The 11,427-nt window shown below is 52.6% G+C and overlaps 1 protein-coding gene and 3 pseudogenes across 1 annotated transcript; all 4 read left to right on the top strand.

The window, feature by feature from the left end:
• The first annotated feature begins 549 nt into the window (after positions 1 to 549).
• On the top strand, positions 550 to 8,911 carry LOC126947320 (NADH-ubiquinone oxidoreductase chain 5-like; annotated as a pseudogene).
• On the top strand, positions 3,280 to 4,572 carry LOC126947331 (double homeobox protein 4C-like). Its single transcript, XM_050778008.1, has one exon. It carries the CDS (start codon positions 3,295 to 3,297, stop codon positions 4,570 to 4,572), a length of 1,278 nt encoding a protein of 425 aa, XP_050633965.1. The 5' UTR covers positions 3,280 to 3,294.
• On the top strand, positions 7,102 to 8,900 carry LOC126947321 (NADH-ubiquinone oxidoreductase chain 5-like; annotated as a pseudogene).
• A 911-nt stretch (positions 8,912 to 9,822) lies between the features above and the next one.
• LOC126947330 (double homeobox protein 4C-like) lies at positions 9,823 to 11,116 on the top strand (annotated as a pseudogene).
• The last annotated feature ends 311 nt before the right edge of the window (positions 11,117 to 11,427 follow it).

Raw genomic sequence — 11,427 nt, 5'->3', positions numbered from 1 at the left:
ACTTCAAACCCTACTCCCATTAATAACCTTCTGATGGTTCACAGCAAACCTTACTAATCTTGCCCTACCCCCCCACTATCAACCTACTAGGTGAGCTCTTTGTAATCGCAGCCTCGTTTTCCTGATCCCATATGACTATTGTCCTAACAGGACTCAACATACTAATTACAGCCCTCTACTCTCTCCACATGTTCATCACAATGCAGCGAGGAACACTTACACATCATATAATCAACATAAAACCCCCCTTCACACGAGAAAATACGTTCGTATTTATACACCTCGCTCCAATCATTCTTCTATCCCTCAACCCCAATATCATTCTAGGGTTTGCTCCCTGTAAATATAGTTTAATGAAAACATTAGATTGTGAACCTAACTATAGAAGCTTATCGCTTCTTATTTACCGAGAAAACCTGCAAGGACTGCTAATCCATGCCTCCGTACTTAAAATTACGGCTTTCTCAACTTTTAAAGGATAACTAACAGCTATCCATTGGCCTTAGGAGCCAAAAAACATTGGTGCAACTCCAAATAAAAGTAACAATCATGTGTACCCCTGTTATAACAACAACCCTCGCCTCCCTAACTCTTCCAATTTTTGCCACCCTCATCAACCCTGACAAAACACGCTCATATCCAAATTATGTAAAAACAACTGTAACATATGCTTTTCTTACTAGCCTTCTTCCAACAACTTTCTACATTTTCTTCAACCAAGAAACAACCATGTGAAGTTGACATTGAATAACAGCCCAGACATTAGATCTAACACTAAGCTTTAAACTAGATTACTTTTCCATAATATTTATTCCAATCGCACTGTTCATCACCTGATCCATTATAGAATCCTCGCTATGGTACATAAGCTCAGATCCAAACATTAACCAACTCTTCAAATATCTCCTTATCTTCCTATTCTAGTTCTGCTAACTGATTCTAGTTACTGCTAACAACCTTTTCCAACTCTTCATCGGTTGGGAAGGCGTAGGAATTATATCCTTCCTCCTAATTAGCTGATGACACGCTCGAGCGGACGCCAACACAGCAGCCATCCAAGCAGTCCTATACAACCGTATTGGCGACATTGGTCTTATCCTAGCTATGACACGATTCCTCCTGCATTACAACTCATGAGGCTTTCAACAAATATTAGCCCTAAACTCCAACTCAAACCTCCTTCCACTAATAGGCCTTCTCCTAGCAGCAACAGGAAAATCAGCCCAATTTGGCCTTCACCCCGACTGCCCTCTGCCATAGAAGGCCCAACTCCAGTCTCAGCTCTACTTCACTCCAGCACCATAGTTGTTGCCGGAGTATTCCTACTCATCCGTTTCCACCCTTTAATAGAAAACTATACACTAATCCAAAACCTCACATTATGCCTGGGAGCCATTACTACTCTATTCACAGCCATCTGTGCCCTCACACAAAACGATATTTAAAAAATCGTGGCCTTCTCTACCTCAAGTCAACTAGGCCTAATAATAGTCACCATTGGTATTAACCAACCATACCTAGCATTCCTACACATCTGCACCCATGCCTTCTTCAAAGCTATACTTTTTATGTGCTCCGGATCCATTATTCATAACCTAAACAACGAACAAGACATTCGAAAAATAGGAGGTCTGTTTAAAACACTGCCCCTCACCTCAACTTCCCTAGTTATTGGCAACCTAGCACTCACAGGAATACCTTTCCTCACAGGCTTCTACTCCAAAGATCTCATTATCGAAGCCACAAATACGTCGTATACCAAGGCCTGAGCCCTATTTATTACTCTCATCGCCACCTCCCTAACAAGCGCCTACAGTACTCGAACCATTCTCCTTACCCTAACAGGACAACCCCGCTTCCCAGCCCTAATAAACATCAACGAAAACAACCCCGCCCTACTAAACCCAATTAAATAGGCAGTATAATCACGGGATTCCTTATCACCAGTAATATCCCCCCTACCTCACTCCCCCAGCCAACAACACCCTTCTATCTCAAACTCTCAGCCCTAGACGCAACTGCTCTCGGTTTCCTAACAGCCCTAGACCTCGCCCTTATAACCAACAAACTAAAAGTGAAAAACCCATCACAAATACTCAAATTCTCCAACATACTAGGATACTTCCCCACCACAGTTCACCGTATGATCCCCTAGCAAAACCTACTTATAAGTCAAAACTTAGCCCTCCTCTTATTAGACTCAACATGGCTAGAAAAATCTATACCCGAAATAATCTCACAAACACGTATTACCGCTTCCACAACTGTAACCACCCAGAGAGGCATAATCAAACTCTACTTCCTCTCTTTCCTCATCCCCCCTATCCTGACCCTACTTCTAATAATATAACCTATTACCCCGAGTAATCTCAATCACAATGTATACACCAACAAACAATGTTCAACCAGCAACCACCGCTAACCAACGCCCGCCCGTAATCATACAAGGCACCCGCACCAATACAGTCACCTCGAATTAACCCCGACCCCTCCCCCTCAAAAATCACCCAGTTACCCATATTATTGAAATTAACCACCACCACTTCTTCATCCAAACTTAAAACCCATAAAACCAGCCCTACCTCCATCATTAATCCTACCAAAAGACCCCCTAGAACCTCAAGCCCTGAGCCCCATGTCTCAGGATACTCTTCAATGGCCATTGCTGTAGTATAACCAAAGACAACTATTATACCCCCCAGATAAACTAAAAATATCATTAAACCCATATAAGCCCCCCCATAATTGAAAATAATCACACAACCAATCACACCACTAACAATTAACGCTAAACCCCCATAAATAGGAGAGGGCTTAGGAGAAAAACCTACAAACCCCATAACCGATAATACACTTAATGTCAATAAAACATATGTCATTGCTTCCATATGGACTCCAACCATAACCAATGATACGAAAAACCATCGTTGTACCTCAACTACAAAAGCACCAATGATTCCACTACGCAAATCCAACCCAATCCTAAAAATCATCAACCACTCCCCCCCCCCCCCACTCCCCACTTCCGGGGCTTCTCCGGCCCCACCCATACCCAGGCCACAGTGACCTGGGCCCTGTGGGTCCCGGCTTCCGAGGGCGGGCTTGCCCTGGGCTCCTCCGGCATTCCTGAAGGGGTGGAGCCTGTGGGCCTTTATAAGGGCCGCTGGCCGGCTGGGCCGGCCTCCTGGCCGCACCTGCTCGCCGTGCACAGGCCGACTGAGGGGCACTGGAGATCCCGCCGGCCTCTCTCTGCCCCCGTGTCTGTCCGCGAAATTCCGGCCAGGTCTCCCCGCGATGGCTCTCCCGACACCCGGCGACGGCGCCCTCCCGGCGGGAGCCCGAGGACGAGGACGGCGAAGGAGACTCGTTTGGACCCCGAGCCAGAGGGAGGCCCTGCGAGCCTGCTTTGAGCGGAACCCGTACCCGGGCATCGCCACCAGGGAAGAGCTGGCCCAGGCCATCGGCATTCCGGAGCCCAGGGTCCAGATTTGGTTTCAGAACGAGAGATCGCGCCAGCTGAGGCAGCACCGGCGGGAATCTCGGCCCTGGCCCGGGAAACGCGGCCCGCAAGAAGGCAGGCGAAAGCGGACCGCCGTCACCCGGTCCCAGACCGCCCTGCTCCTGCGAGCCTTCCAGCAGGATCGCTTTCCAGGCATCGCCACCCGGGAAGAACTGGCCAGAGAGACGGGCCTCCCGGAGTCCCGGATTCAGATTTGGTTTCAGAACCGGAGGGCCAGGCACCCAGGCCAGGGTGGCGGGGCACCGGCGCACGCAGGCGGCCCGGGCGACGCGGCCCCCGGCGGGTGTCCCCCCGCTCCCTCGCCGGTCGCCTTCACCCACACCGGGGCGTGGGGAACGGGGCTTCCCGCCCCCCACGTGCCCTGCGCGCCCTGGACTCTCCCACCGGGGGCTTTCGTGGGCCAGGGAGCAGGGGCCGTCGCCCCGCTGCAGCCCAGCCAGGCTGCGCAGGCAGCAGGGATCTCCCATCCTGCCCCGGCAGGCGGGGATTGGGATTTTTCCTACGCTGCCCTGGCGACTCCGGAAGGGGCGCTCTCCCACCCTCAGACTCCCCGGGGGTGGCCTCCGCGCCCGAGCCAATGGCGGGGGGATCGGGACCCGCAGCACCACAGCCTGCCGGGCCCTTGCTCGGTGGGACAGCCTGGGCCCGCTGGAGCTGAGCCGCAGGGCCAGGGTGTGCTGGCGCCGCCCACGTCCCAGGGGAGTCCGTGGTGGGGCTGGGGCCAGGGGCCCCAGGTCGCCGGGGCGGCGTGGGAGCCCCAAGTCGGGGCAGCTCCACCTCCGGGGCCCGCGCCCCCGGAGGCCTCCGCGGGGCAGGAGCAGATGCAAGCCATCCGGGCGCCCTCCCCGCCGCTCCAGGAGCCTGGGCGCTCGTCTGCACTCCCCTGCAGCCTGCTGGATGAGCTCCTGGAGACCCCCGAGTTTCTGCAGCAGGGGCAACCTTTGCTAGAAACGGAGGCCCCGACGGAGCTGCAGGACGTGGGAGAGCCCGCTTTGCTGGAACCGCTACTCCTCAGCGAGGAGGAGTACCGGGCTCTGCTGGAGGAGCTTTAGGACGCGGGGTTTGGGGACGGGATCGGGGGCGGGGCGGTGGCCTCCCTTTCGCGGTGAGCACCTGGCTCGGTGTGGAGAGGCCTGTTTTCCCTCCGGGCTGACCAGCCTGGCATTCCTGTCTTCCCGGTCTGGGCGCGGCGGCGGCGGCGGCCGGAGACTCCACACCGAGGAGAACTGAGCATCCATCCCGGGGATTCCAGAGCCGGCCCAGGTTCCAGGAGGGGGACCGTCTACTGCGCATGCGCGGCCGTGCGGGCAGCGGCCAAGGCTCTGGGAGCAGCCCCGGCAGAGCTCTCACGCTTTTCCACCACCCGACCCCCGCTTGATCCCCCACCCCCCTCCCCAACACAGCGCGCGCGCGCGCGCGCGCGCGCGCCCGCGCGCACACACACACACACACACCCCAAGACACCCACACAACCACACACCCACACACCCACACACCCACACACCACCCCCACCCCCACCCACACCCCCACCCCCCACCCCCACCACGACCGAAAGCAGCACCACCACCGTGTTCTGCACTGGGCTGCCCTTGCCATAAAACTAGGAATAGCCCCCTTCCACTTTTGAGTCCCAGAAGTTACCCAAGGAACATCCCTAACTTCTGGCCTACTCCTCCTTACATGGCAAATACTAGCCCCCATCTCAATCATATACCAAATTCACCCATCAATCAACACCCATATCCTCCTAACTCTCTCTACCCTATCTATCACAGTAGGCAGTTGAGGAGGTCTCAACCAAACACAATTACGCAAAATCCTAGGATATTCTTCAATCACTCACATAGGCTGAATAATAAGAACACTAGTATATAACCCAACTATCACAATTCTTTACTTCACCATAGACATCATCCTAACAACTACCATATTCCTGACCCTCAACCTAAACTCAAACACCACCACCCTCATACTATCCCCACACCTGAAACAAATCAACCTGTCTAGCACCACTAAGAGCATCCACCCTCCTATCCCTAGGGGGCTTACCCCCTCTAACCGGCTTCCTACCTACATGAATTACCGTTCAAGAACTCACAATAAACAATCACTTTCTCATCCCCTCTATCATAATTATCAGAACTCTGCTTAACCTGTATTTCTCTATACGCCTAATCTATACCATCTCCCTAACACTATTTCCTACATCCAACAACACAAAAATAATATGGCAATTCGAAAACACAAAACCTACACTCCTTATTCCCCCACTCGTCATTGCCTCTACCCTTTTACTACCAACCTCCGCCCTAATTTTGGCTATCCACTAGAAATTTAGGTTAAACAAGACCAAGAGCCTTCAAAGCCCTTAGTAAGTAAAAATACTTAATTTCTGAAGTACATAAGGACTGCAAACACCTACTCTGCATCAATTGAACGCAAATCAATTACTTTAATTAAGCTAAGCCCTCACTAGATCAACGGGACTCGAACCCACAAAAATTTAGTGAACAGCTAAATACCCTAATCAACTGGCTTTGATCCACTTCTCCCGCCGCGGAAAAAAGGCGGGAGAAGGCCCGGCAGAAACTTTTAAAGCTGCTCCTTTGAACTTGCAATTCGATGTGAAAATCACCTCCGGGCTGCTAAAAGGAGGACTACACCCCTGTCTTTAGGTTTACAGCCTAATGCTTACTCAGCCACTTTACCCTTCCCTTCTCTCTATCTCTACCTATGCTCATCAACCGTTGACTCTTTTCAACAAACCATAAGGACATTGGGACTCTATACCTACTATTTGGTGCATGAGCTGGAATCATAGGTACAGCTCTAAGCCTTCTTATTCGAGCTGAACTAGGTCAACCCGGCAATCTACTAGGTAACGACCATATTTACAACGTTATTGTAACGGCCCATGCATTCATCATAATTTTATCCTTATAATTGCCCATGGACTCACCTCCTCCATCTATTTCTGCCTAGCTAACTCAAACTATGAACGTACCCACAGCCGTATCCTACCACTGTCCCGAGGACTTCAAACCCTACTCCCATTAATAACCTTTGATGGTTCACAGCAAACCTTACTAATCTTGCCCTACCCCCCACTATCAACCTACTAGGTGAGCTCTTTGTAATCGCAGCCTCATTTTCCTGATCCCATATGACTATTGTCCTAACAGGACTCAACATACTAATTACAGCCCTCTACTCTCTCCACATGTTCATCACAATGCAGCGAGGAACACTTACACATCATATAATCAACATAAAACCCCCCTTCACACGAGAAAATACGTTCGTATTTATACACCTCGCTCCAATCATTCTTCTATCCCTCAACCCCAATATCATTCTAGGGTTTGCTCCCTGTAAATATAGTTTAATCAAAACATTAGATTGTGAACCTAACTATAGAAGCTTATCACTTCTTATTTACCGAGAAAACCTGCAAGGACTGCTAATCCATGCCTCCGTACTTAAAATTACGGCTTTCTCAACTTTTAAAGGATAACTAACAGCTATCCATTGGCCTTAGGAGCCAAAAACATTGGTGCAACTCCAAATAAAAGTAACAATCATGTGTACCCCTGTTATAACAACAACCCTCGCCTCCCTAACTCTTCCAATTTTTGCCACCCTCATCAACCCTGACAAAACACGCTCATATCCAAATTATGTAAAAACAACTGTAACATATGCTTTTATTACTAGCCTTCTTCCAACAACTTTCTACATTTTCTTCAACCAAGAAACAACCATGTGAAGTTGACATTGAATAACAGCCCAGACATTAGATCTAACACTAAGCTTTAAACTAGATTACTTTTCCATAATATTTATTCCAATCGCACTGTTCATCACCTGATCCATTATAGAATCCTCGCTATGGTACATAAGCTCAGATCCAAACATTAACCAACTCTTCAAATATCTCCTTATCTTCCTATTCTAGTTCTGCTAACTGATTCTAGTTACTGCTAACAACCTTTTCCAACTCTTCATCGGTTGGGAAGGCGTAGGAATTATATCCTTCCTCCTAATTAGCTGATGACACGCTCGAGCGGACGCCAACACAGCAGCCATCCAAGCAGTCCTATACAACCGTATTGGCGACATTGGTCTTATCCTAGCTATGACACGATTCCTCCTGCATTACAACTCATGAGGCTTTCAACAAATATTAGCCCTAAACTCCAACTCAAACCTCCTTCCACTAATAGGCCTTCTCCTAGCAGCAACAGGAAAATCAGCCCAATTTGGCCTTCACCCCGACTGCCCTCTGCCATAGAAGGCCCAACTCCAGTCTCAGCTCTACTTCACTCCAGCACCATAGTTGTTGCCGGAGTATTCCTACTCATCCGTTTCCACCCTTTAATAGAAAACTATACACTAATCCAAAACCTCACATTATGCCTGGGAGCCATTACTACTCTATTCACAGCCATCTGTGCCCTCACACAAAACGATATTTAAAAAATCGTGGCCTTCTCTACCTCAAGTCAACTAGGCCTAATAATAGTCACCATTGGTATTAACCAACCATACCTAGCATTCCTACACATCTGCACCCATGCCTTCTTCAAAGCTATACTTTTTATGTGCTCCGGATCCATTATTCATAACCTAAACAACGAACAAGACATTCGAAAAATAGGAGGTCTGTTTAAAACACTGCCCCTCACCTCAACTTCCCTAGTTATTGGCAACCTAGCACTCACAGGAATACCTTTCCTCACAGGCTTCTACTCCAAAGATCTCATTATCGAAGCCACAAATACGTCGTATACCAAGGCCTGAGCCCTATTTATTACTCTCATCGCCACCTCCCTAACAAGCGCCTACAGTACTCGAACCATTCTCCTTACCCTAACAGGACAACCCCGCTTCCCAGCCCTAATAAACATCAACGAAAACAACCCCGCCCTACTAAACCCAATTAAATAGGCAGTATAATCACGGGATTCCTTATCACCAGTAATATCCCCCCTACCTCACTCCCCCCCCAAAACACCCTTCTATCTCAAACTCTCAGCCCTAGACGCAACTGCTCTCGGTTTCCTAACAGCCCTAGACCTCGCCCTTATAACCAACAAACTAAAAGTGAAAAACCCATCACAAATACTCAAATTCTCCAACATACTAGGATACTTCCCCACCACAGTTCACCGTATGATCCCCTAGCAAAACCTACTTATAAGTCAAAACTTAGCCCTCCTCTTATTAGACTCAACATGGCTAGAAAAATCTATACCCGAAATAATCTCACAAACACGTATTACCGCTTCCACAACTGTAACCACCCAGAGAGGCATAATCAAACTCTACTTCCTCTCTTTCCTCATCCCCCCTATCCTGACCCTACTTCTAATAATATAACCTATTACCCCGAGTAATCTCAATCACAATGTATACACCAACAAACAATGTTCAACCAGCAACCACCGCTAACCAACGCCCGCCCGTAATCATACAAGGCACCCGCACCAATACAGTCACCTCGAATTAACCCCGACCCCTCCCCCTCAAAAATCACCCAGTTACCCATATATTGAAATTAACCACCACCACTTCTTCATCCAAACTTAAAACCCATAAAACCAGCCCTACCTCCATCATTAATCCTACCAAAAGACCCCCTAGAACCTCAAGCCCTGAGCCCCATGTCTCAGGATACTCTTCAATGGCCATTGCTGTAGTATAACCAAAGACAACTATTATACCCCCCAGATAAACTAAAAATATCATTAAACCCATATAAGCCCCCCCATAATTGAAAATAATCACACAACCAATCACACCACTAACAATTAACGCTAAACCCCCATAAATAGGAGAGGGCTTAGGAGAAAAACCTACAAACCCCATAACCAATAATACACTTAATGTCAATAAAACAGATGTCATTGCTTCCATATGGACTCCAACCATAACCAATGATACGAAAAACCATCGTTGTACCTCAACTACAAAAGCACCAATGATTCCACTACGCAAATCCAACCCAATCCTAAAAATCATCAACCACTCCCCCCCCCCCACTCCCCACTTCCGGGGCTTCTCCGGCCCCGCCCATACCCAGGCCACAGTGACCTGGGCCCTGTGGGTCCCGGCTTCCGAGGGCGGGCTTGCCCTGGGCTCCTCCGGCATTCCTGAAGGGGTGGAGCCTGTGGGCCTTTATAAGGGCCGCTGGCCGGCTGGGCCGGCCTCCTGGCCGCACCTGCTCGCCGTGCACAGGCCGACTGAGGGGCACTGGAGATCGCCGGCCTCTCTCTGCCCGTGTCTGTCCGCGAAATTCCGGCCAGGTCTCCCCGCGATGGCTCTCCCGACACCCGGCGACGGCGCCCTCCCGGGCGGGAGCCCGAGGACGAGGACGGCGAAGGAGACTCGTTTGGACCCCGAGCCAGAGGGAGGCCCTGCGAGCCTGCTTTGAGCGGAACCCGTACCCGGGCATCGCCACCAGGGAAGAGCTGGCCCAGGCCATCGGCATTCCGGAGCCCAGGGTCCAGATTTGGTTTCAGAACGAGAGATCGCGCCAGCTGAGGCAGCACCGGCGGGAATCTCGGCCCTGGCCCGGGAAACGCGGCCCGCAAGAAGGCAGGCGAAAGCGGACCGCCGTCACCCGGTCCCAGACCGCCCTGCTCCTGCGAGCCTTCCAGCAGGATCGCTTTCCAGGCATCGCCACCCGGGAAGAACTGGCCAGAGAGACGGGCCTCCCGGAGTCCCGGATTCAGATTTGGTTTCAGAACCGGAGGGCCAGGCACCCAGGCCAGGGTGGCGGGGCACCGGCGCACGCAGGCGGCCCGGGCGACGCGGCCCCCGGCGGGTGTCCCCCCGCTCCCTCGCCGGTCGCCTTCACCCACACCGGGGCGTGGGGAACGGGGCTTCCCGCCCCCCACGTGCCCTGCGCGCCCTGGACTCTCCCACCGGGGGCTTTCGTGGGCCAGGGAGCAGGGGCCGTCGCCCCGCTGCAGCCCAGCCAGGCTGCGCAGGCAGCAGGGATCTCCCATCCTGCCCCGGCAGGCGGGGATTGGGATTTTTCCTACGCTGCCCTGGCGACTCCGGAAGGGGCGCTCTCCCACCCTCAGACTCCCCGGGGGTGGCCTCCGCGCCCGAGCCAATGGCGGGGGGATCGGGACCCAGCACCCACAGCCTGCCGGGCCCTTGCTCGGTGGGACAGCCTGGGCCCGCTGGAGCTGAGCCGCAGGGCCAGGGTGTGCTGGCGCCGCCCACGTCCCCAGGGGAGTCCGTGGTGGGGCTGGGGCCAGGGGCCCCAGGTCGCCGGGGCGGCGTGGGAGCCCCAAGTCGGGGCAGCTCCACCTCCGGGGCCCGCGCCCCCGGAGGCCTCCGCGGGGCAGGAGCAGATGCAAGCCATCCGGGCGCCCTCCCCGCCGCTCCAGGAGCCTGGGCGCTCGTCTGCACTCCCCTGCAGCCTGCTGGATGAGCTCCTGGAGACCCCCGAGTTTCTGCAGCAGGGGCAACCTTTGCTAGAAACGGAGGCCCCGACGGAGCTGCAGGACGTGGGAGAGCCCGCTTTGCTGGAACCGCTACTCCTCAGCGAGGAGGAGTACCGGGCTCTGCTGGAGGAGCTTTAGGACGCGGGGTTGGGGACGGGATCGGGGGCGGGGCGGTGGCCTCCCTTTCGCGGTGAGCACCTGGCTCGGTGTGGAGAGGCCTGTTTTCCCTCCGGGCTGACCAGCCTGGCATTCCTGTCTTCCCGGTCTGGGCGCGGCGGCGGCGGCGGCCGGAGACTCCACACCGAGGAGAACTGAGCATCCATCCCGGGGATTCCAGAGCCGGCCCAGGTTCCAGGAGGGGGACCGTCTACTGCGCATGCGCGGCCGTGCGGGCAGCGGCCAAGGCTCTGGGAGCAGCCCCGGCAGAGCTCTCACGCTTTTCCACCACC

The sequence above is a fragment of the Macaca thibetana genome, unplaced genomic scaffold, assembly GCF_024542745.1.
Source record: "Macaca thibetana thibetana isolate TM-01 unplaced genomic scaffold, ASM2454274v1 unplaced_scaffolds140, whole genome shotgun sequence".
Classification (NCBI taxonomy): Eukaryota; Metazoa; Chordata; class Mammalia; order Primates; family Cercopithecidae; genus Macaca; species Macaca thibetana.
The sequence above is the reverse complement of the archived record's forward strand: the minus strand, read 5'-3'. Positions and strand labels throughout refer to the sequence as shown.